General features: G+C 42.9%; 1 protein-coding gene and 2 non-coding genes across 8 annotated transcripts; 2 read left to right on the plus strand and 1 right to left on the minus strand.

The window, feature by feature from the left end:
• The first annotated feature begins 474 nt into the window (after positions 1-474).
• Trnak-uuu lies at positions 475-547 on the plus strand. Its single transcript has one exon. It is a non-coding gene; the product is annotated as a tRNA-Lys (tRNA).
• Positions 548-1,038: 491 nt separating this feature from the next.
• On the plus strand, positions 1,039-1,110 carry Trnaw-cca. Its single transcript has one exon. It is a non-coding gene; the product is annotated as a tRNA-Trp (tRNA).
• A 1,547-nt stretch (positions 1,111-2,657) lies between these two features.
• On the minus strand, positions 2,658-23,901 carry LOC121861199 (myosin-11-like). 6 transcript variants are annotated; one of them, XM_042358799.1, is made up of 12 exons: positions 23,546-23,901; positions 19,934-20,156; positions 17,858-17,991; positions 15,412-15,513; positions 14,136-14,233; positions 13,734-13,872; positions 13,057-13,427; positions 12,063-12,177; positions 9,229-9,334; positions 5,970-6,087; positions 3,458-4,753; positions 2,658-2,791 (listed from the first exon to the last, which is right to left on the minus strand). In XM_042358799.1, the coding sequence occupies exons 2-12, from the start codon at positions 20,148-20,150 to the stop codon at positions 2,776-2,778; spliced, it is 2,712 nt and encodes a 903-aa protein (XP_042214733.1). In that variant the 5' UTR covers positions 20,151-20,156; positions 23,546-23,901; the 3' UTR covers positions 2,658-2,775. The 6 variants fall into 6 exon arrangements, 5 of the variants coding, with proteins under 5 accessions (XP_042214733.1, XP_042214734.1, XP_042214735.1 ...); XM_042358800.1 differs by having other exon boundaries at positions 2,679-4,212; positions 4,285-4,753; XM_042358801.1 differs by having other exon boundaries at positions 2,679-2,791; positions 3,708-4,753.
• Between the last annotated feature and the right edge of the window lie 2,804 nt (positions 23,902-26,705).

A 26,705-nucleotide genomic window follows, 5' to 3' on the forward strand; every position in this document is an offset into this window, starting at 1 on the left:
TTTTATTGTTGTTGCCTGTTGGGATCTGGGTAGACTTTTAACTATATTCTAAATCACCAACTCGTAACAACATGTATACAGAGAGAGAACATTGTGAGTTTCCTTCATCCCATCCTGAGTGTGACCCAACCACCTGTTCCTCACACTATAAAAATCTAATGTAAAAGGTATTCAAAACACACCGAAACCCATTGCAAAAATTATCCCAAACCTAACCTAACCTAACCTTGAACGTAATTTGCGCCAGAAATACCATTGAAGAAAGGTGTCATAGAATTACCAAAACTACCAACTACATCTATAAAGTTTTCTAGATCCTTATAGTATCAACAAATGAAATAATACCTACAATTTTAGTATTAATTAACCAGACAAGGCACTGTTATATAATTTAAATAAAGAATATTCACTTAATAAATATGTATGAGGTGAGGAGCTGTAGTATAAATAATGTAATTAAATCCAGTTTATCAAGCCCGGATAGCTCAGTCGGTAGAGCGTTAGGCTTTTAACCTAACGGTCCAGGGTTCGAGTCCCTGTTCGGGCGAGGTAGGTTTTTATCTTACATTATTAACCTTTATTCTTATTATTTTTACTATGTTTTAATGTTATTATAGTAAATATTTATTAGATTGTTATTTTTATATACTAGAGTGCGTTAATCAGGAGTCCTTGGTGATATTCTGGTAGTTTATCCTTAATTATCTCCCTACCTCCCTCCCTCTTTTTATACTTAAGACATTGGGTGGTTAATGATGATTGTAGTTGTGGTAGAGAGGTACAGTAGGAGGGGGTGTTACTAGTGGTTGTGGTAGAGTTGTAGGTAAGGGAGTAGTTGTGGTAGGAGTAAGGTAAGAGAAGTGTTCTTTAAACTTGCTCTTAGTTGTGGTAAGAAGCGGTTGTTTGTTGTGGTAGGGAGAGGATAATGAGCGGTTGGTTGATGGTTGTAGTAAGGAGAGATTGGTTGATAGTTATAGAAGTTACATGAAGTAAGTAGCTAGTGGCGGTTGTTTGTGGTTGCTTCAGGCGGTTAATAGTGGCCCTGTGGCGCAATGGTAGCGCGTCTGACTCCAGATCAGAAGGCTGGGTGTTCGAGTCACTCCAGGGTCAAGTAGGTTTTACTGTTTAATATATATTTTTGTTGTATAGATTTTGTATTTTAGTAATCCTCTGTTTATAAATATGTTCATTTTTATCACTGTTTGTTGCTTTGTACTTGTTAAATGTTTAGCTAATCCAGCTGGGTCAATACTTCTACACGCGACTTATTTTGGTCTACATTCTGTAAGTCCGGGAGATGGTAGGTAATTGTGTGTGTACAGTATATAGGAGGCAAGTTTCTTTACGCCATTTGCCTCTGTCTACCCAGTAGTAATTGGAAACCTGGACATTAATCGATTTACGGATCGTGTTCCGGGGTAATGATTAGCCAGTGCAGTTGGCGAGTTGTCCGGTCTTCTCTGGCACTGGGTCATGCAACTCGTTACTAAGGGTGTGGTTGTTGTGTTGGCGACAGCTTCTGCACCTTAAACAAATTCATGCCTAGGTGGCCCAAAAGCTGGCCATCCTCGTTACATGAGAGGCAACCATTATATAGGAGACGTTAATAATAATAATAATTAACGGTTTATTGAAAAAGTTCTGCAGCCCGAAGGCTGAAAATATACATTGGACATAAATGACTTATTACATACATCGGTGGTTTAACAAAAGCCTTCATTAGAGAAAGGTAAAGGAACATACAGTGAACATACAGATTAATGTGTGTGTGTACAGGAGACGATAAATAATTCATCTTAATATTGTCAGCTCTACCTGGGAACGACTTAAACTGAGGTATGTCGTGTCAGTATAATATAAAAAACTAATCAGTATTTGTTAAGAACTTTTTATTAATTTGTTCACTGATGACAACTTCAACATTGTTATTTTAATATGACAGAAATACTTGTTTAGTATGTTTGTGGATGTTTGGAACTACCGGCCATCGATAGACTCCGAGACCAGGGTGTGTGTGTGTGTGTGTGTGTGTGTGTGTACCCGAATCAAGGGGAAAAGCATGTATCGTAGTTTCTGTGTAGTTTGATAATATGACGAGGATGTGGCTGTTAATAGACTCTCGGGGAAGTTATAAAAGGTGTTCAACTGCTTCTTGGTTTTAGCCTTTATTGTGTAGAGTTTCACTGTGTTGGCTGTATAACATCTGGAGTAATACCGACATGTTTCTTGTGGATGCTGGTGGTAGTTAACTCACGGGTCAAAGGGTTCAGCTAACAGTGAGGGATGATTAGGTGAAAGCTATAATGTTAATGTCTGATTTAATGATGATGAATTAACCCTACAATGATAATGATCACTAGTAAAACACCTCTAATATGTCCACACATCTACACAGTACTGTACTGGTCCAAGTGGAAGAACACATTTAAGTGAAGATATATGTTTATGTATAGATAGATGGTGGTTATTATTGATAGAGTTGTGTTAGTGAGACTCCTGGAGCCACCGTCACGTATCTGAAGAGGTCGTCGTGAGTAGCGAGGAGGGCTGGGGTCACTTGGCTGTGGCGTGGAGGGGCGGTGTGCTGTACTGACGACATGTGGTTTGGTCCCTGATCCAAGAGTCCTCCAGGGGTGTCTGAAGGTGGTGGTGGGATATTGTGGTCTGCTGCTGTTAAAATGTCTCCAGAGGTGATGGCAGCCGCAGCAACCCGCCGTAGGTAAGTCACTTCCTGCCGTAGTGTGTCTCTCTCAAGGGTCGCAGCTCTCACCAACTCTAGCAGCTCAGAACTCTGTAGTGAAACACGAGATATTCATTATATACAAACACACATTTTACTGAATTGATCACTATCAGTAATTTATCACAAAAGGTATACAGTATATAGTCAGGAACATGATGCCTAACTGACCTCCATGCTGGCACTAACATACTAAAGAAAAACTAGTTATCGACTCACTTTAAAAACAAACGTGGAAGCACTGGTCACTTAACTCACTACCATCCAAGTTAACAACAATTTTGGAACACTTGGGCCCCGAATACTCAAAGGTTCGTGCGTTAAAGTTTACCACAACTGGTGACACAGATGCATCTGTCTGGCTCACTAACACACTGATACAAAGCTGGCGGCCATAATGGTTTCGAAATTGGTCTAGAGACGCTAACGTTACACAGTATGTTGTCTTGCCTATACAGCTGAGGGTAAATGTAAGAATTTAAGAAGCAAAAAGTGTCACAACTAAACGCGCTTTCGTGTACTGTATCCAATAAGTGGAAAATGAAGTTTCTAATTCAAGATTCTATCAAAGTTGTGTGCTCACTCATCCAGTAACCCCTCAAACCTTGGAGAATCCGGCCCCAGCTGACACCCGCATGCAACTAGCTATGCAGTACAGTCAGGCAGTCTAGCCTATAACTGGTGTGTTGTATATTATAGAGGCTTGTAACAGCCCACCTGCGAGATAGTGCATCAATCCTGTCCCCCAGCAAGTGAGTATACTTGTCAACACTATTTAGTCTGTTGTCGGCGGCCCACAGCATAAACTGGTACTTGAGGCAGTTTTCACACTGTGAGCTGTACCGCTGGATTAACCGTCCCAGGCGAGTCTCCTGTTTGTTCATGTCCACTTGTAGACCATCGACGACGCCTCCCACAACCTCTAAGATCATCATCAAGGTCACACATTTACCGCACTCCGTCTTACCCTCTTCTGCTCCACCGTAGCCAGGTTTTGCGTCATCACCCTTCCTTACTTCGCTGGAATCTTCACTTATACCTTCTTTATCTCCTGCTTTGCCTTCTTTCTCTCCCTTACTTCTCGAATCTTCCTTTTCTCCATTATTATCTACTTTGAGTGTTGAGTCCTTGTTGTCTCCTGCAGTTGTCTCACCCTGTCTCGCGTTATCGTCTTCCGGTCTAGTTCCTCCTTCGTCGTCTTTCTCATTGTTTCCTCTCGACTCATCTTTCTCTTCAGTCTTGTCTTTCCCTTCTTCGGTCTCTGTAGTATCTGTATCTTTTTCTTCTGTCTCTCCCGTCTTGTCTTTCGTTTCTTTAGTCTTCCTCTCTTCCATCTCTCCTTTTTCTGAATCAATATCTTTGTCTTCAGTCTTGTCTTCCACCTCTTCATTCTTCTCTTCCACCTCTTCATTCTTCTCTGTTATATCGATATCTTTTTCTTCTGTCTCTTCCGTTTTTTCTTTTATGTCATCCTCGGGTACAACGTCATCCTCGGGCACAACGTCATCCTTGGGCACAACGTCATCCTCGGGCACAACGTCATCCTTGGGCACAACGTCATCCTTGGGCACAACGTCATCCTCGGGCACAACGTCATCCTCAGGCACAACGTCATCCTCAGGCACAACGTCATCCTTGGGCACAACGTCATCCTCAGGCACAACGTCATCCTTGGGCACAACGTCATCCTCGGGCACAACGTCATCCTCGACCTTCGTGTTGTCACTGTTGTCTCCCGTCAGTTCTCGTGAGTCTGATATCTCCTGTGTGTTTGGTATGCTGGTGTCGGGGACGCCTGGTGTAGTGGCAGCAGCAGCAGTAGGATCGGTAGAAGGCAACGTGGTAGTGGTGTTTGGAACTGCAGGTGTGGAGGGCAGTCGACTATCACCCTCTGATACGCCCTCAGGAGCCCTTGTGTTGTCATCATGTTGGGTGGGTAGCGATGGCGAGGTAGCAGCAGTAGTAGTAGAGGCAAGGGCAGCCAGACCTCGACCCACCTCCTCCAGCCGTGTCCTGCAACAACACCAACATTACTAACGTATGATCTATACATACCTGCCGCTCCGCCTGCGTCGCTGTCACTTCTGCGCGCCTGAGTTTGCCGAGAGACTGTTCGTAGAGGGAACCATGGAGCCTCGCCTGTTGCTGCCCCTGTTGGATCTCCCTCTGCGCCTGTTGTAGTTCATCGCGAAGTTTGGACATCTCTTCTTCCTGCTGCGCGCGCATGTTCCTGTATACACCCGAACCCGCCCCAGAGTTTTAAACCACTCACCAGTTTTACCTCATATTTCTAGTACAGCATATATAGTATAGTACATGCAGTACAGCATAATAGTGCAGCATTTACAGTACAGCATATACAGTACGGTAAATAGATTTAAACACCACAAAAGCAAAAAGCAACTATTTGTATATTTCAAGGCGTCCTTAGAAATATTTACATTACACACGAAATTTCCTGTTAGAAAACTGACGGATTGAAATAATATAACAATACCTCTATTATTTAACTTAAGAATTAGTAATATATCGAGGGATTTACCTGTAACAAAGACATTTACTTGTAATATTGATGGATTTACCTGTATTAAAAAGAGGGATTTACCTGCAAAAGAGGGATTTATCAGTAATATAGAGGAATTTACCTGTAATATAGAGGGATTTACCTGTACTATAAAGAGAGGGATTTATCAGTAATATAGAGGGATTTATCAGATTTAGAGGGATTTATCTATAAAGAGAGGGATTTATCAGTAATATAGAGGGATTTATCAGTAATATAGAGGGATTTATCAGTAATATAGAGGGATTTACCTGTAATATAGAGGGATTTAATATACTATAGTTACCACTCCCAAAGAGAGGGAGTTACTTGTACTATAAAGGAGGGATTACCTGTAATATAGAGGGATTTCTACTCTGAACTATAAAGAGAGGAGTTACCTGTAATATATAGAGGGATTTACCTGTACTATAGAGGGAGTGAATTTACTCTGTATATAGAGGATTTATCTGTACTGTAAAGAGAGAAGGATTTATATGTAATATAGAGGATTTATCAGTAATATAGATGGATTTACCTGTAATATAGAGGGATTTACTGCGTAATATAGATTTTATCAGTAATATAGAGGGATTTATCAGTAATATAGAGGGATTTATCAGTAATATAGAGGGATTTACCTGTAATATAGAGGGATTTACCTGTACTATAAAGAGGGGGATTTACCTGTAGTTCTCGCTGTCAAGAGCCAACTGCTGCCTCATCATGGTGACCTCCTCCCTCAGGGCCTCCATGGCTTGGCTCTGTTGTCTCGCCGCCTCCTGCAGTGACGTCACCTCCTCCTCTGTCACACCACAGAGCATTAGTAGAGCCCTTTGGACATTCTAACTTGTCATTCACTCTATTAGACGTCTGCATTAAACCTTGTCAACATTCTTTGTCATTCATCACGTGACATACCGCATCATTAGTAAACATTCTAAACATTTTACTCTGTGTAATGAGAAAAGCAACACATACAGCAGTAACCGGAAGCTGTTGACCCACCCTTCGTAATTAAAGACCTGACCCAGCAAAGGTTATGGTCACAATGAAACAGAGGTCTCACCGCCCCGTGATTGGCCTGACCGGCGTTATGACCGTGTTAATTCACGAAACTACCCTACCAGTCATATCACCTGACAGCTGGCCAAGGTAGAATGGATATGTTAATTGACCACAGCTTTCATTAAAAATATTACACAAGGTGCAAACAACATATTTGAATACAAAATCATCATTGTAAAATATTAAAAACAATAGACTACTGTAGTCCGTCAAATAATCTTTAAACCACATTAAACAAATTAGAAATGTAGAAAGCATGAGTTGAACAAGGAACATCAATCATACAACCATAAAATGTCATGGATAATCTTACATACAATATTATTTGTGAACTTGGAAAACAGATCACATAAGGAATTTATGTCATAAAAGTCACTAAAATATTGAGTGTCAGGACAAGCCTCCACAACCTGCCTCTCGGTGTGCACGAGGCCACACACACACAGGCGCTCTTCCAAGGGGAGGCGGCCACGCCCCCGCCTGTTTCACCGTCCTGTCTCCACTGCCAGGCTGTGCCCAGACACTCTAAAACGTGTAAAAGATAATCTTTGCAAATCATTAATTGCATGTTTCTTGATGTAAGCATCATGCACTGCAAAGCTTGGATTAATTTCCTTATATACATTGCATCTTGATGTGTCAGCATTGGCAATGGCATTATGTACATTTCCAAATAACACAGACATTGGGAACATTATTGTGTATAATATCGCGTACAATTTTCCCAACAGGAGTATTAGAGGAAATAACGGAATTTATGGCAAATGCCAAAGGATCATCATTCATGTTGCTTCTCTCAAACAACATTATAAGAAAGAATTTACATTGTCTATATTTAAGTAAGTCAGGTAACATACTGAGTTGGGTGTTGTTCTCCTCACTCCCAACATTTCTTTTATGGCCCAGTTGTAAAGTTTAATTACGGGTTTAACATCATCCCCTACCCACGATTCACACCCATACAGGAGCGATGACATAAGGGCCGCGTCGAACACGCGACGCTTTACGATAAACGGTACATTATTGTTCCTTTTAATAAATGAGGCAAACTTCAACATGTGATACAGTTTGTTTCTTGCATGTTCTTTAACTGCCGATGACACGGATCCGTCACACGTGAATGGTGAGCCTAGGAATACATAACTTTTCCAGTGTTCAACGACTAACCCATCCACGCGCAGCGGCTCAGCATCACCAGCTTCACCATTTATTACGAAAAAAAAATTTCTGCCAGCATAAGTGACGACATCTGCCGGCCTGACACCTCCAGTATAAGAGGCCTGCAGCTCCTTCCGACAGACAGACAGGGAGAGTCAGAACTGAGAGGCAGGCAGAGTCACACTCGTCACAAGTTGAGGTCGGGAGGGGGACTTCCCTCCCCAGTACCGAGTCCCAGGCTAGCAGAGTCTCCCGCAGGAGACAGAGTCCAGCACCAGCCGGGATCACTCTCTTCAGCAGCACCTGCAGACAGATTCCCCAGTCGCTGGGCCTCCTTCAGGTCACACGTGAGTCATTGCCATAGCGATCCACAGGATGAGTTACTTACGGTGGGAAGTGTATCCATTTTATGTTTGTGTCTGCGAGTCATTATCTAGTAACGTAAATATAATGATCTATTAATGTGTCCATACCTTTGAGTTAACTAATAAATAGCTGTATCTAGAATTGGTGTTTAGAAGATTTCCCCTACGCATATATATTAACGGTCAAATAACTAATCCGCCACGTTACCAACTTTCCTCACTTAACAATCCTCCTACTTACACTTCTCACTATACTTCCTACCCGAGTTTACCCTCATTACATCTGCCATTCACCTAAACATTCTACTCTGCCATTCAACACAACATAGATCATTAATAAACATTCTACTGTCATCCACTAAACATTCCAAACATTCTACTCCACCAGGCACTACTGTATAATCAACTCTGAATTGTCATGTGCGTGTACAGTACTATGAGGTCGCTAATGCACTCCTTCACAGCACATATAGAGATGGAAATAGAGAGTAGAGAGAGTTTAGCTAAGAGGGAGATATAATTGAGAGTGTTTAGCTGATGTAGAGAGTAAAGAGTGAGTGAGTGAGTGAGTGAAAGTTTAGGTTCAGAGTGAGTGAGAGAGAGAGAGAGAGAGCAGAACACAAGGTTGTCCAGTAAGATTAGATTGCAATACTTGAGACAGCACGTGAGGGTCATACACACGCCCTTCACTTTTTTTCATCAATAACAATCATCACAAGTGGTCGCGTGTTGACTCAGGCCCACACTACACTACACTACACTACACTATACCCCAAACATCAGGTGACTATAACACAATCAAAGAACTGTATAAACATAAACATCAAGGGACTTTATAAATACCTTGCACTGTACTGGTAACAAAGTGTGAAAAATAACACCAAATAATCAAAACTTCCGTGTATGTATTGATTTACCATAACCCTCACTTAGCGGACACACTCTTCTGCTCCTGTTATCACCGTATATCTCATGTCTCTTATTATCTATCATCTACCATATTGATTTCTGTCAAAGTCGAGCGTGATCAGAGGGTCTATTTGGCAGACAGGGGGGTTGACGTTTTATTGCAATTTTTAAATATGAATAATAGTCCAAATATATCTTCGTTTATGGGAGTTGTTATGATAAGAATGTGAACTTATATTGGCTATTCTGATTGGTCATTTTGCTGCCTGTAATATAAAATTCTTTGTGATTGGTATCTGTGAGTCTCCCCCTCTATCGCCACCACTTAAACGCCACGTGCGTGTATGATAATTACAGCAGATATTGGTTGTGCACAAGTGGTGAATACTGCATGAGTGTGGACGAGTCATCGATGTGAGTAACTGGTGGTGGTGGTCGTGACTCACCATGACGGGACTGGAGGGCTGTCAGGGCCGCCCCCAGCTGCTGTCCCGCTGCCAGACGCTCGCTCTTAACATCGTCAGTGGTGTCTGCTTCTACATTCCGGCCGCCCTAGAAATATTTATCAATTTTGTGATTTTATTTTCATATTATAAAGAATAATACAGTAAAATTACAGGAAGAAAAACAGTAGGACAAGTATAATTATAAGGAAATACGTTAATTTTAAAATAGAAACTACACAGAAATGGCAAAATATTTCAAGTAAATGAGTAACTTCGTATAGATAAGAACATGAGAAAATAAGGAGTCTGCAATAGGCCGGTTGGCCTGTGCATGGCAGCTCCAGTCGAGAGTTACTACCACTCTCTATCATCCATGAATCTATCTAGCCTCCTTTTAAAACTTTCCAGCGTTCCAGCACTTACTACAAGTTGCTAAGCTTGTTCCACTCGTCCACCACCCTATTTGTGAACCAGTTCCTTCCTATCTCCCTTCTAAACCTAAACTTATCCAACTTAAATCCGTTGCTACGAGTCCTATCCTGCTCGGATACTATAAGAACTTTATCTATATCTCCTTTATCGATTTCTTTCACCCAATTAAATACTTCTATCATATCTCCCCGCACTCTTCGTCTTTCTAGGGAATGCAAGTTTAGTTTCTTTAACCTATCTTGATATGGAAGGTTTCTAAGTCCCGGAATCATTTTCGTCATTCTTCGCTGCACCGACTCAAGTGAATTGATATCCATTCTATAATAAGGGCACCAGAAATGAACCGTATAATCGAGGTGCTGCCTGACTAGCGCAAGAAATAGTTGCAATAAGACCTCTGCACTCTTATTACTTACACTTCTAGATATAAAACCTAATACTCTGTTTGCCATATTTCGAACATTAACGCACTGTTTTCTAGGCCGTAGGTCCGGGCTTACAAGTACCCCTAAGTCTCTTTCACAAGTCGACTTCTCTAGGTTGATGTTGTTAAGGCTGTATACATTGACATTATTTGTTCTTTCAATATTAAGTACGCTTCACTTGCTGGTGATGAATTTTATTTGCCATTTTTCTGACCACTCCTGCATTTTATTTAAATCCTCCTGTAGTGCATTTGCATCCTGCCCTGAATTAATCTGCCGTCCTATTTTGGTGTCATCTGAAAACTTGCTTATGTCACTGCTGATCCCAGTATCTAGATCGTTTATGTAGATTATGAACAAGAGTGGGCCCAGTACTGACCCCTGGGGAACCCCACTGGTTACACGGCCCCACTCAGATTTAACACCATCTACGCTGACCCTCTGTGTTCTATCGGTGAGCCATGATTTTATCCAATTTAAAACTTTCCCCTCGATACCATGAGCCTTAACTTTTCTCAGAAGCCTCTGATGCGGTACTCTGTCAACGCTTTGCTAAAGTCTAAGTAAATAACATCGTAATTTTCGTCATTATCTACTACTCGAAGACTTTCCTAAAAAAAGTCAGCAGATTTGTTAAACAAGATTTTCCCTTTGTAAACTCATGTTGAGAGTCGTAGATTAATTTATTTTACTCTAAATGCGATCGGATGTTATTTGCTATAATTGATTCAAGAAATTTCCCCACTACTGACGTCAAACTAATCGGCCGGTAATTTGAGGCTGATGCTCTGTTTCCCTTTTTGAATATGGGTACTACATTAGCCTGTTTCCACAAGTCTGGCACAACTCCCGTGTCAACCAGATGAACAACGATGCCATCGAGAAATCCGACTGCGAGAGAGATTTAGGAGTAATGATAAGTAGGAACCTTAAGCCAAGTAAACAATGTGTTTTTGCTTGTAACAAGGCTAATAAAGTACTTGGGTTCATACAAAGGAGTGTTAGTTACAAGACTAGCGAGGTCATCCTAAAACTGTATCTTGCTCATGTGAGACCACACCTGGATTACGCAGTTCAATTCTGGTCACCGTATTACAGAATGGATATAGAATCCTTGGAAAGAATTCAGAGGAGAATGACAAGACTCATCCCGGGCATTAGGAACCCTGAGTATAGAGACAGGTTAAAGCATCTTAATTTGCACTCCCTTGAGAGACGTAGAGCGAGGGGCGACCTGATAAAGGTTTATAAATGGAAGTCAGGGCTAAACAAAGGGGACATTACAAAGGTACTCAAACTATCCAACCAGGAGCGAACTCGTAACAATGGTTTTAAATTAGACAAATTTAGATTTAGGCGCGAAATAGGTAAACACTGGTTTGGAAACAGAGTAGTGGATGAATGGAACAAGTTACTAAATATCATCATTAACTGGAATACGCTGAATAGCTTCAAACATAGGTTGGATGCTTATACGAGCAATCGGGGTTGGGTGTAAACGGGACTGCCCAGTATGGGCCAATACGCCCGCTGCAGTTTCCTCCATTCTGGGGATTTTGTCTTCTTTAATTTATTTCTCTTCTTAAGAACATCCTCTTTTCTGATAGTGATATTCTTTAATTTCTCTTCTTCATTTCCCCTAAATATCAGTTCCACCTCTGGAATTTCCTCGTGAATTTCTTCTGTGAAAACTGATAAGAAGTTGGTTCAGGTAAAAAAAAATTTTTATGTAGGAACTAAATAAAAATGAATAAAGCGGTAAGTGGATAACGTTACGACAGCAGAACCTTATTTATATATTATAGAAATAGCATATATAAATTAATCATTAACAATACCATTCCCTAGATCACCTTGGAGATATTGAGGGAGGAGAACTAGGAGAGACACATGTCGACTAGATATAAGAGACCTGCTAGGAGATCCAGGAGGCGTGGAGAAAGGGAGAGACGCACTTCAACAGGGGAGAAGACTCACCTGGGCAAGGGTGGTGACAGCTTGCAGGAGCCTTGACGTGTCCTCCCTGGCAACTGTCAATCTCTCCTCCAGTTCCCTCGCTCTGGCTGTCCCGGCTGCCGCCTCCCCGCTCCTCCTGTCAACCACACACATTAGTAATAAACACTTGTTACTCACACACGTTACTTACATCCATCAGCATTAGTTAACACCTAAACATTAGTTATACCAAGTATTCTATACTCTAGTCTAGGAGGATGGCCCACCCAATGTTTGTATGGAGAAGCTATTAAGTTAGGTTAGGCAGTACTGTAGGCAGCTACCAAACAGGGAGGTACTACCGCCTGGGAAGATATTGGAAGCATAATGTGTTGTCTAATGGTAGACCCTGCTGCCATATGTGACCAAGTCCCAGGTTGATGATCTGACTGTCAGAGCGATCCAGGGGTGAGTTACTTACGGTGGGGAGTGTATCTATTTCATGTTTGTTGTCCGAGTCATTGTAATGTATAGTAACGTCGATATATTGATCTGTTATTGTGCCATTGACCTGTGCCTTGATGGACTAAAACAAATACACTCCTCCTTAACAAATGTTTACGGACGATGCCAAGTTATTCGGGGAAATTAAGAACCAAATTGACTGTGAAGAGCTACAGAAAGATCTTTGTCAGCTTCAAGAAATAACTTTTAAGATTCAATGTCACCAAGTGTAAGAGGATGCAAGTGCGCCTGGGTCGTACTAACAGTAAGGAGGTGCATCACATGTCCCAACGGGACGAAGAAAATTTATTAATAAGAAACCAAATGTGAAAACGTCCTGGGTGTGTATGTTGACAACGAATTGAATTTCTCAGGCCATTGTGGAAGGTGAATCAAACAACTAAGCGAGTAGGTCTTATAAGAAGCTCATTCAGATATCTAGGCGCTTCCTTGTCATGTCCTTCATGAGTGGGGTGCTTTTCCGTCTGGTCCCCGAGATATGCTAGCCAGATTACCCTCGCCTAACACTCACGTGATGATGATCTGGTCGAGCCTGGCGTGGGCGTCCCTGGAGTGCTGTCTCTGTTCCTCCAGCTGAGCCTCCAGACGGGTCCTGGCCGCCCTAGCCGCCTTCAGGTCGTCCTCTAGATCAGCCACCCGCCTCTCCCCGTCCCTCACCTCCTGCCGTAGCCTCGCCAATAGTTCCTCCTGTGCATCGCGTGCATCCTGTAAGGTCTTGATCCTCTGCTGTTGATGGGTTACCTGCTCGTCCTTCTGCTCCTGCTGCCGCTTCTGCTTCATGTCCGCTTCGTCCAGTAGTCTCCGGAGCTCTTGTCCCTCCTGCTTCGTCGCCGTCAGCAGGACAGTCAGCTCTTCTATGGCCGATTCGCTACTGGCACGAACCTGGGAGAGGCGGCAGGAGTGTGCTAAGAAGGCGACCTGTTAGTGCAGTCATATTCCCTAGTTATGTATCTATCTGTCTGTCTGTCTGTTTGCTTATCTATCTATCTACCCCTCTGTCTATCTATATCTAACTATATCTACCTCTCTATCTATCTATCTGTCTATCTATCCTCTATCTATCAATTTATTATCCATACTCTTCTCCAAAAAATGAAGAATTGAAATCGTGATTATGGGTACCGTGCGTGGATCTAGTTGCAAGGATCCGTCTATAGCTGACGTGACTCATCTTGTGTGTGACCTCACCTGGGCTGTGTGTGAGTGTGTGTCCTCGGCGAGTGTGAGAGCTTGTCTAAGTTTTGTCAACGCCTCCTGCTCTCTCTTGGTCATGGCTGTCAGGGAGGCATCGAGGCGGCTCACCTGGTCTGCTAGCGCCGCCTTCTCCCTGTTTTCATAATATAAGAAGAATTATTTTTTTAATACCCCCAATAAATTCCTGCCAACATAACTTACGTGTACATCTGAACTTTTATAGTGAAAAAGCGGTTGCTATTATTATTATTATTATTATTATTATTATTATTATTATTATTGTTGTTGTCTTACTTTTACTCTTACTTATCACCATTACTGTTATTACTATTATTTTTATGGAGACGTTATTGTCACTATTATTTATCAAACGGAGGAGGTAAGATGGTAATTCACCGAGTAAGAGTAGCTATCCTGGAGTTAACAGTGTCTTTGTCCCCGCTCTCTCTCTCGCTACTACTGCTGGAGGTGATGGTGGTGTCCAGATGCTCCCCCTGAAACAACCACACACATACAGACACCTCTACACTGACCTACAGGCTACAACACAGTAACAATTAAGTATATATATATATATATATATTGATAAAATCACACAGGGAAAAGGGAAACAATGGGGCACTTTACCTTTCGTCTTTACTCGAGACATCTTCAGAGGCAACTGAATTACAAAGACTGAGGGAGAGCTTATGTACACAGGGTGACCTTACAAAAGGTCACCCTGTGTACATAAGCTCTCCCTCAGTCTTTGTAATTCAGTTGCCTCTGAATGTCAGGGCTGTAACGGCCAGGATGGTTGCCCACCGCTCGTTTACTTATTCGCGTCCCCCACTTGGTGGGGGGTAGACGGAGGTGAAAGGGTCGCTGCTGCCTCGTGAGAGTCGCACGATACATCAGACACTACCCAGCCATCAGTCACAGCTGTACCTGCACCCCGCTGTTCGTTCAAATTCTGGTTGTGATCTCATCATAGGTCCTGGACTCGTGGACTGTTTCCCCAGACCTTCACAAATCGACTATAGTCGATAGCTATCAATCTCCGGACACCTACCCCGGCTACAACCGTGGCTGCCACGTCATCGCCACACCCTCCACACCAGTTTTGTGTTATTTTCATAGTAAAGAGATGTCAATCTCGAACGGGTTTGTTATCCCTCAGAAAAGCATGGTTCTTGACTTCCCTTTTATAAGATCCTGATTAGGCTGGCAAGGGATTTCTATCCGTAAGTCCCAGGCCTTTACACTGAAGATGTCTTGAATAAAGACGAAAGCTAAGGTTCTCCATTGTTTCCCTTTTCCCTGTGTGATTTTATCAAGATTTATCTTGTCCACGTGTCCATTGTGGATCTGCATGATATATATATATATATATATATATATATATATATATATATATATATATATATATATATATATATATATATATATATATATATATATATATATATATATATATATAAATTCTATGAAAATATTACTACTTCACACTAAGCTATAAATTTTCATAATATTACTAGATGTAAGTTTCCTCTAATATATCACTAGACACGAAATAGCTTGACAAAATAATTCGATAATCGTAAAGCCGAATCAGAAAAAAAAATATTCCACTGTAAAACATCTTGAGTGTGGTGAGTAAGGCAGGTATAAAGGTAGGAGGTGAGGTACTGACCATAGCGATGGCTTGAGAGAGGGCATCAGCCAGGCGACGATTGAGTTCTTGATTTTCCTGACCCATCGCCTTCACCCCCTCACCCACCGACAACACCTCCCTCTGTACACAACAATACGGTAATACTTATTATACTAAGAGTATGTAATAGCCGAGTCATAGTATATTATATAGCTAAGTCATAGTGCATTACACCGAGTCATAGTACAATACATAGCCAAGTCATAATACATTATATAACCAAGTCATAGTACATTATATAGCCGAGTCATAATGCATTATATGGCCGAATCATAATACATTACATAGCCGAGTCATAATACATTATATAGCCAAGTCATAATACATTATATAGCCGAGTCATAATGCATTATATGGCCGAATCATAATACATTACATAGCCGAGTCATAATACATTATAAGTACACTCCAATTAATATTAATTACTATTTACAATATTATGTGATCAACAGCATCGTCACTGACCAACATAAGTATTATACAGTACATAATATATTAATACTACTAAACACACACACACCACCTGGGAGGGAACTACTACACCACGTCAAGCCCCCCATAACACCACCTGGGAGGGAACTACTACACCACGTCAAGCCCCCCATAACACCACCTGGGAGGGAGTTACTACACTACGTGTCTGCTGTTCAACGCCTCAGTGCACATGATGTACGTGACCTCCACTGTAAACATTAATCTGTATGTTCACTGTATGTTCCTTTACCTTTCTCTAATGAAGGCTTTTGTTAAACCACCAATGTTCTGCAGCCTTCGGGCTGCAGAGCTTTTTCAATAAACCGTTAATTATTATTATTATTTTTTTATTATTAATCTCACCCAGCTGACTTGCCCTGGATCACACCTCGGATCAAAAGACTTATGCAACAGAGAGACAGAGCCTTTTATCTCAATGACCACAACCACTACAGGTCCCTTCGCAACAGTCATCCGCAAAATACGCACTGCAGAGAAGTCTCACTACCCAACCAAACTGAAACACCTGAAGCAGATCAACATCAGTCAGTGGTATGGTAAGCTTAAAGAACTCTGTGGACTAAACAATAAGACACACAACCTCCCCTTCCTTAGCCTTCTCACTAATGTTGACGCAGCTGAGCAAACAAATAACCATTTCGCTACTATATGCCAGACGCTCCCCGGGCTTGACACAACCTGCTTACCTACCAGCCCCCTTTCCCACTGACTTAGAAGAATTTGAAGTAGTAAAACGTCTGGACAAACTGAAGTTAAAACGCTCCACCACCCCCGTGACTTACCAATGAAACTCTTCAAGGAGTTTTCCCCGGAGCTTACTAAACCCCTCTGCTCCATCATCAATGCTTCCCCCAGTCAAGCCAGATGCCCAGCTGACTGGAAGACTTCATATGTGTCACCAGTGCTCAAGTCAACCAGCCCACAATCCTTAAATCAGCTACGACCCATTGCCATCACCCCAATACCCAGCTTAATCTGTGAAAGTTTTGTGTTCGACTGGGCTTATGCTGATATTGCAGGAGCCGTAGATCCTCAGCAATGTGGTGATATGAAAACTTCCTCCACCACTCACTGTCTTGCCAGCTTTCTCGACTACATATACCGCCATCTGGAGAATCGAAAAACGTCTGTAGCTGTCGCCTTCATTGACTTCACTAAGAAATTCGACCTAGTCGACCACAATTTAATCATCAACAAAGGTATCGACCTCGGGTTTCGAAGAAGTCTTATACCATGGCTTACAGACTTCCTCAGTGACCGACGCCAAGCTGTACGCTTCCGAGGGGCTGTCTCCACCTTTCAGCCACTCACCTGTGGCGTCCCCCAAGGCACCAAGATGGGACTACTATGCTTCCTTATGCCTATCAATGATGCCCTAAGAGAAACCCTGATCGCTGGAAATGTGTCGACGACTCCACCATTGGGATCAGTGTCAACAATTCTGCTCCCCACTATACCGCCCTTCAGGATTTATTGAAGAGTCTCCAAAACTGGGCCACCAACAATCACGTCACCATCAACCATACCAAGACCATGATTATGCACATCAACCTCTCCTCCGACATTGTCCCACCCCCTTCGACATTGTCCCACACCCAGATCCCTAATTGCTGCTGGGTAGACAGAGGCAAATGGCGTAAAGAAACTTGCCCATAGTTTCACCCTGCCCGGGGATCGAACCCGGGTCACTCACACACACACACACACACACACACACACACACACACACACACACACACACACACACACACACACACACAAATAATAATAATAATAATAATAATAGTAGTAGTAGTAGTAGTTATTGTAGTTATCATGGTCAGGGAAACACACACATATTAGTCTTAAGGTGGAAGGTAACAAGTGGTTTAGGTTACTTTACAGTTTAGTTAGATTATTGTTTGGTAGATCAGGTTAGATGTTAACTGACCTTCAGGAAATCATTCTCCTTCTCCAGCTGGGCTATAAGTTCTTCCTGGTGCCTCAGTAGTTCCAACAGCCAGCGTGACGGCCCCTCCACCCCGCCCACGCCCACACCACGGACTCCACCCACATCTGAACTGACTGCAAGAGAAGGGGCCACCTTACACGTATGCTGGTCTGTCAACACCTTTCAAAAATTGTGTTGTTAATTGCTTTTACTTATCAAAATACTGCAACAATGGAAGCTAACTACTTTTAGAACAAAGCCGAGGCATTGAACAGCTTCTTTTCCTCGGTGTTCACAAGAGAGGGTGCGAACAATCTCCCTGCGTTTGAGGACAGGCGGTATGACACAGCACTGATCCACATTGTGTTCACAGAAGAGGTTATAAGAAATAGACTGTCAAAGCTAAAGGTCCATAAAAGTCCCCGCCCTGACATGGTGTATCCCAGAGTGCTGAGGGAGTTGTGCAACGAGCTTGCTGAGCCCCTGAAGATCCTGTTCTGTAAATGCCTGGATGAACGAAAGGTCCCCAGTGATTGGAAAATGGCTCATGTGAGTCCTATCTTCAAGAAGGGCGATCGTCACTCCACGAACAACTAGAGACCAGTGAGTCAAACAAGCATAATATGTAGAGTACTTGAGAGCATTATAAGAGATGCCATGATGGGACATCTAATACGAAACAACCTCGTAAATAATTGCCAACACGGTTTTATGCAGGGGCGCTCCTGCTTGACACAATTACTCAGGGTAATGGATATTTGGACACAAATTCTAGATCAGGGTGGTAATATCGACAATATTTACTTAGATTTTGCCAAGGCTTTCGACAGTGTACCCCATGAAAGACTAAAAACTAAACTGGAAGGGTACGGAATTCGGGGAAATGTCCTATATATAGCGTGGGCAGAAGACTTTCTACATGACCGCAAGCAGTGTGTGGTGGTTAATGACATGAAATCATCAACTGTACCCGTCACAAGCGGGGTACCACAGGGCAGCGTATTGGGTCCGCTGTTGTTTGTTTGTTTCATAAATGACATGCCTGACGTTGTACATTCCTCCATACAAATGCTTGCCGACGACGCCGAGTTATTTCGGGAAATTAAGAACCAAGCGGACTGTGAAGAGCTGCAGAAGGACTTCTGTGAGCTCCAAGAAAGGTCGAAGAAATGGCTGCTGAGATTCAATGTCAAGAAGTGTAAGAGAATGCACCTGGGGCGTACCAACGGTAAGGAGGCGCATCATATGTCCCAACGAGATGAAGAAACTGCATTAAATGGGACGGAATGTGAAAACGACTTAGGTGTGTACGTTGCCAGTGAACTGAAGTTCTCGGGCCATTGCGAGAAGGTAAATCAGGCAAATAAGTTATTAGGTCCTATAAGAAGGTCGTTCAGATATTCAAGAGTGAAGTGCTTCCCCGCCTGGAGTACTGTCACCCCGTCTGGTCCCCGAGATATGCCAGGGACTGTCAGCTGATTGAAAATGTCCAAAGGAGGGCCACCAGACTGGTGCCTGCACTGCGGCACCTCAGCTACCCGGAGAAATTGGAGCACCTGAACTTGCCTAGCTTACAGTATTCTACAGACGGCAAGAGGAGATCTGATTGAAGTGCACAGGCATCTCAAGGGGCACTACTCAGTTGAGTGTCCTTACCTGGAGCTGGCTGACGCTCGCCCCACAAGGGGACACAACTCAAGGTTAAAGAAGCCGCAAGTCCAGAAAACTGTGAGGGCAACTTTTTCGGACTGAGAGTTGTGAACTCTTGGAAAAATCTACCAGAAAGTGTTGTGGCGGCACCGAGTGTGAGCTCTTTCAAGACCAGACTTGACCAACACTGGAGCAGGTTCAGATACATTCAGGAGCCAGTGCATGCCCAGTACTTGCCAACAGTGCGTAACAGAGGCGTGACCGATCGCCCAAGTAGCTAACGAGCCGATCGGTGATGAAGGGGATAAAAGTAAGTAAAAGTAACAAATTCGATATAATGGGAAAAATAACCATGAGCATTAGGAACAATTTACATCAAAGATAAGAAAATCAGATAACTGGATACTAATAGCACAAAAACGGTACCTGAGGCGTGGTATGTGTGGTGGTGGAGGGAGTTGGTAGTGGCGGTGTGGTGGACGGAATTGGTGGTTGTGTGGTAGTGAGAGTCTTTGTGGGGTGGTGTAGAGGGCGACTCCGAGCCTGGGGGTTCGTACAGTAGCCTCTTGAGCCTGGTCACAGCCTCCCTGTACCTCACACTGTCCGCCACCTGCATCCTGGACTCCACCACACCTTCAGGCATATGACTCTAATAGAAAGACAAAAATAACACAATAAATTACCCACATCAACACTGTCAATATAAGAACATCGTAACGAAAAAGTAAAGGGTGAATGATTAAGTAAGTACCCACATGAACAGTGAAAATAATAATAATAATAACTATTACCATTGCCGGTACAGTAACTGACAATTATAAAGCGAGCAAATAAATAAAAATTATACACCAAAACAAATGAAAAAATTATTCAAAACTGGCCATACTTAATAAAGCATCAAATATAGATAATTACTCGCATTAGATTGATGAGTAAGGAAAGTACGGGTAAATAAAATCAATTAATTACACTTAAAATATTCGCACAGGTAAACGTGCTCATAGAAAAGTAAAAAAAAAAAAAATCCCGGGTTACCTGCTGGTAAATCAGGCGCCTGAAAAGTAATTAAAACAATTTACCTGCACGACCTTCTCAAGACTCCAGGCAGCATACTCGTATATTGGGCCACCTTGTATAGCATTATTAATCCCCAGCTGGAGGGAGGGACCACTGCTCTACGCTAGGTGCGCATTAATCCTTTGATAATTCTATGCATATACTCGTAGTTTTGTGTCCAGGCAGAGACCGGAGTGCCAATAATTATTTTACAGTTTAGTGTTGCATAATGAAACACGGAGTCTAGTCCACGCTCTTATCGTCTGAACCAAAGGTGATATGTGTGTGACAGACTACTAACAGGTCACCGCGGGCGTTTAATGGTACTAATGGCTTATCATTGTTTATAAATCCTAACCCTGGATACACAATAGTCTTTATTTGACGGTGGACGTTAATTAATCCCGTCATTGTAGAACTAAATGGAGCAGATTCACGAAAGTAGTACAGTACATCTATCTGCAACCCTTTAAAATGACGTTTAATGATGGTATGAATATGAACCTCAAGACTCGACTTTAAATGGATATGATCACTCAACACCCGACAAAATTGAGTTATAATCTGCTAAAGAAAATTCTCTGCCTCAATTACGTCTCCTAACTTTAAAACTGGTGCTTTTTAGTGAACGTTATCAAGCTAAGGTACAGCCTCGTTATAATTTTGCGGACCACCTGAAGAATCTCCACCCCAGTTTATTTCACCAAACATTAATCACCCTAACGCTATTTGGAGGGAGAGAGGTAAGGACAGATAGAGTAAGGTTAGGTAAAGTTGGGTTAGGTTAGGGTGGTTAATCCTTACGTGATACATGCTGGGGTAGAGATTCTTCATGTGACAGTATATCCTTACATCTTGAATTACTAGGAATATCCATCGTAGGATCCTTTGTAATCCTTCCCTGGCACCATGAAACTTAACACACCTCCGTAGAAAAGTTGTCGGGAAAACTGGCAAGTATTGATTACGTCTAAATATATACACGAGATACAATTACCTAACGTAGTCCCAAGGCCACCAAGATCATCAACCCGAGGAGCTTAACAGATAGTCTTACTGTAAAAACATAACCGTGTTGGTGACTTAAAGCTAGCGGCTAAGAAGACGACCAAAATTAAATGGAAAACAGGTTATGAACTTAGAATTTGGTTAGGAATGATTTAACCCGTACTGGTAAAAACATCCTCTCGCAAAAAAATATCTGAAAATAAATAAAAGGGAAGGTACGTAGTATACAAGGCTGGCTAAACATAACGATAAATACTGTATGAACTTATTTAAACACAGAAAATAGCATCATAAACAGGTCTTTCTATTCTCGAGAGAAAAAAAATGACTTGGACTGTAATTCTCAGAACCCCTCCCTTACAGTGCAGGTACAGTATTTTACAAGAGTATTAAAGCCTCGTGTCGTAAAAACTGAACCGAAAAGGCGACTGGATCATTATTCTCTAAAGTTCTTGCGTTGAATTTTTTCCTTTGTGCATTAGGAAGCATTTATGCTAAATTCTCAGTGGAAATTTTACTTTAATTTAGTCCCCATCTTTGTATCCTTATTAAATTAAGTTAGATGTTTTGTCACATTCACCTAAGCTTCGGCAACACCTGGTCGAAAATTCATTTAAAATGTTTGTTGATACTTTGTGGAGATCTTGGGAAGGATTATCTTACGCCAGATTAGAGGGAAGACTCCGAGGAATTTGGTACACTAGGCTAACTCGAACGGCGGTGAGCTTAAGTATTGACACGAACCTCCTTACCTCTCCTGCCCTCACCCCCCCCCCTCTCTTCCTCCGTCTGTCTGTCTGTCTCCCTCCCTCTCTCTAACTCCTGACCACAGTTTAACTCACACCTACCCTTCCCTTCTTCCATTCCATTCCCCTCATCTAAGCATCTAAACACTCTCCCCTTCCTCAAACACTTCCCCTTCCCCCTCCACACGCACTTTCTCCTCCCTACACACTCGCTTCCTCCTCCTCAAACACTCTCCCCACCCCACACACTCTCCCCATTAACCCCAACTATAATCATTCTCTATAATCCAGGGCCTGTGTTATCCTGCTGAACTAACCAACTCCAGGTACACTAAACTTAACTCACTAACATGGCTGCCACAAGGATTTAATATTTGATCGCAATTTTAGGAGATTTTCATCGTTGAACAAGTTGCTTAATGGTCATAATCTCATTTTATAGTTAAGTTTCAAAAGTATTCAAGAAATGGGTCTGTGTTCATTAGTTTACAGGTTAGGTAGTGTTCAATGAAACAGAATGTTCAACAGTGTATGCCCCCTTGTTGCAGACATGCACCAAAATTAATAGCTACAAGACAGGAGGGGAAGGGAAGCGGTGGCTGTAGGCAAAGGTTAGAAGGTATGTGTCACGCCATTACACTGAACATCATCTAAACTCCTTTAAAGCCTTCAACACCCAACGGTCTGGTTCACAAAGGTTCGTACGCTAAATTTATCTCCCAACTGAAAATATGAAATTTGGTTGAATTAAACTACGACATAAAGATTGATTCTCAAAGGTTCGTAAGTTAAATTCTCTGGAACTAGATAAAAACGATGCCTTACTGACTTACGTAAGTTAAATAAGATGGCGGGAAATATAATGTAAAGATTGCTATAGAACATTACTGGGGAATTGGAGATATCATCAGGTGGTCCCGTAGTGAGTGCAACCAAGTGTCACAGGACCACCCCTCCCCTGTTGTCCTCTTTAATAATAACTTACTGTTAAGGTTTGTGTGGGACAGTATTTTGTTTGAGTGTGAAATTGATGTGCCTTGACTTTCAGTGTACAAAACACTGTAACAATATTATACATTGAAACTGAACACAGTGTTAGTGTACTGCTATCATTTGAAAACTTTATTTGAGCCTGAACTTCAACCTGTAATGTCCTTTCTAAATCTTTTAAATAAAATAAAGTAACCTGATAGAATATATGAAGGTACTGCTGTAGCGTTTGCCTTACCTCGGAAGTTGGCTGTAGGAGTTGTCAAGCTCTCCCTCTGGCAAGATGTAAGTACTGTCACTCTAGCTACTGTTGTACTCTAGGCGCCATCACTCTACCCATCTGTACTCCACAACAGGTACCAATTTTTCAAACATCATTCACGTCACCACCGTCACACTAACATGTCCCTCTTCATTCGTCACCGCATCGTCGACAACTTACTAGTTCCGACTAGATAATAAGAATTCGGAATCGATATCTTGGTGGTGGGTGAATTATGAATGAGTACGAGAGTGAGAGGAGGGAGGAGTGAGCGTGGATTGAGCGCACATGGCGGAGTGAGAGCGACTGGGCTTCGCCACCCTGGCCAGGTGAGCCAGGAATGCCAGCTGATCGATTCCCTCACCTGCAACCCGTCTCCTCTCTCTCTCTCTCTCTCTCTGTTTTTCTCTCTCTCTCTCTCTCTCTCTGTTTTTCTCTCTCCCTTACAGTCTCCTCCACTCGTCCACGTCTTGTATCTCTCCCATTTAACACACGACTTTCCTTCCTTGACATTTATTGATGTAATCATGTCACCCATAGATTAAATAAGAAGGTATTAGACGAGACATTTAGTACTTTATAATGACATCAAAAGTCATCAATCAAGTTTTGTTTTGTTAACCTATGCTTATTGTAGGGCCCTGCACACCTCAAGACCCTTATCTCTCAGGACAGCGCTAATCACCACTCTGAAAAATAATTCTGTCTCGTTAACCATGGAGGAGAGAGGCAGGGAGACGTGTATGTGTGTGTGCTTGGAAAATTATTGTCTCGGGAGATTTTAGTAAGGTCTCACCCCTCCCGTCTTGGACCACCGCTGATGGCTACAATTACTGTCAATAATTGTTTATAATAATGTCCAGCGGAGGATTTAGGAGGCTATTAGGAAATATCCTGGAGGGGCAGGCGAGGGTGGTGGTGGTGGTGGTGGTGTGGTGGTGGTGGTGCTGGGGTGGTGGTTGTGGTGATACTGTATTGCTGTGGTGCTGTTGGGGGTATTGTGGTGGTGGTAGTAGTGGTGGTATTGGGTGGTGGTCTCAGTGCCCTTAGGGTGGTGGTAGTAGTGGTATTGGGGTGGCAGTGGTAGGGTGGTGATAGTAGTGGTAATGGGGTGATGCTGTTGTTAGGGTAGTAGTAGAGGTGTTAAGGTGGTAGTGGTGCAGGGGCTCATCCAGGAATATCAAAGCGGGGACCAAGAAGTCGGGGGTGGTGGAACATGGCGAGCACAGCGAGCCCACCCAGCTGTGAGCCCCTCCCCCCCCCACCCCGATTTTTTTTTAATCTGACCAATATCATGGGCATTTTGAGGCCATTTTGAGGTCAATAGTAATTACCTTTTACTGTACAAAAATGCCTGAGTACAATACTGCATTAAAGAACAAGTACAGTACTGGAATTTTCTGATGAAAAGGGGTCTGGACCCCCAGGGCTTCCCTGGATCAGGCCCCCGTTAATCAGATGGTAGTAGTAGTGACATTATGGAGGTGGTAGTGGGGTGTAGATTTGGTATTATGGAAGTAGTCCTGGCTGCTATGGGATGGTGGTGGTGGAAATTTAGTGTTGGTGGTGGTGGTAGTAACTGTGTTGAATGCGCTCACACGTTGCTGTGGATGGTGTGGCGGTCACAGTGGTGCTGTATCAACCCAGGTTACTCCGCTCGGGTGTACTACAAGATAACTTTTACTTTTACTTTTATCCTCTTCACCACTGATCGGCTCGTTAGCCACTTGGGCGATCGGTCACGTCTCTGTTACGCACTGTTGGCAAGTACTGGGCATGCACCGGCTCCTGAATGTACCTGAACCTGCTCCAGTGTTGGTCAAGTTTGGTCTTGAAAGAGCTCACACTCGGTGCCGTCACAACACTTTCTGGTAGATTGTTCCAAGAGTTCACAACTCTCACTCCGAAAAAGTTTGCCCTCACAATTTTCTGGACGCATTCAGTCTCAAATAGTGCAGTTTCTTCATCCCGTTGAGACAAAGAAATGGCTGCTGAGATTCAATGTCCACAAGTGTAAGAGGATGCACCTGGGGCGTACCAACGGTAAGGAGACGTATCATATGTCCCAACGGGATAAAGAAACTGCACTATTTGAGACTGTGTGTGAGAAGGACCTAGGTGTGTATGTTGACATTGAGCTGAAGTTCTCGGGCCATTGCGAGAAGAAGGAAAATCAGGCAAATAAATTATTGGGTTTTATAAGAAGGTCGTTCAGATATCTAGACGGTCCGTCCCTCGTAACGATCTTCAAGAGTGAAGTGCTTCCCCATCTGGAGTACTGTCACCCCGTCTGGTCCCCGAGATATGCTAGGGACTGTCAGTTGGTTGAAAATGTTCAAAGGAGGGCCCACCAGACTGGTGCCTGCACTTCGGCACCTCAGCTACCCTGAGAGATTGGCGCGCCTGAACTTGCCTAGCTTATACGACAGACGGGCTAGGGGTGACCTAGTTGAGGTGTATAAGCATCTCAAAGGGCACTACTCAGTTGAGTGTCCTTACTTGGAGCTGGCGGACGCTCGCCCCACAAGGGGTCACAGCTCTAGATTGAAGAAGCTGCAAGTCCAAAAAACTGTGAGGGCAAACTTTTTCGGAGTGAGAGTTGTGAACTCTTGGAACAATCTACCAGAAAGTGTTGTGACGGCACCGAGTGTGAGCTCTTTCAAGACAAGACTTGACCAACACTGGAGCAGGTTCAGGTACATTCAGGAGCCGGTGCATGCCCAGTGCTTGCCAACAGTGCGTAACAGAGACGTGACCGATCGCCCAAGTGGCTAACGAGCCGATCAGTGGTGAAGAGGATAAAAGAAAAAAAAAATATGATAAACCTCCTTATCGTTGGTACGCCCCAGGTGCATCCTCTTACACTTCGTGACATTGAATCTCAGCAGCCATTTCTTCGACCATTCTTGGAGCCCACAGAAGTCCTTCTGCAGCTCTTCACGGTCCGCTTGGTTCTTTATATCCCGAAATAACTTAGCGTCATCAGCAAACATTTGTATGGAGGAGTGTACAACGTCAGGCATGTCATTTATGAAACAAACAAACAACAGCGGGCCCAATACACTGCCCTGTGGTACCCCGCTTGTGACAGGTACGGATGATGATTTCGTGCCATATGTAATTCCTGGCTGTAATT

Source organism: Homarus americanus, unplaced genomic scaffold (assembly GCF_018991925.1).
Source record: "Homarus americanus isolate GMGI-L3 unplaced genomic scaffold, GMGI_Hamer_2.0 scaffold21314, whole genome shotgun sequence".
NCBI lineage: Eukaryota > Metazoa > Arthropoda > Malacostraca > Decapoda > Nephropidae > Homarus > Homarus americanus.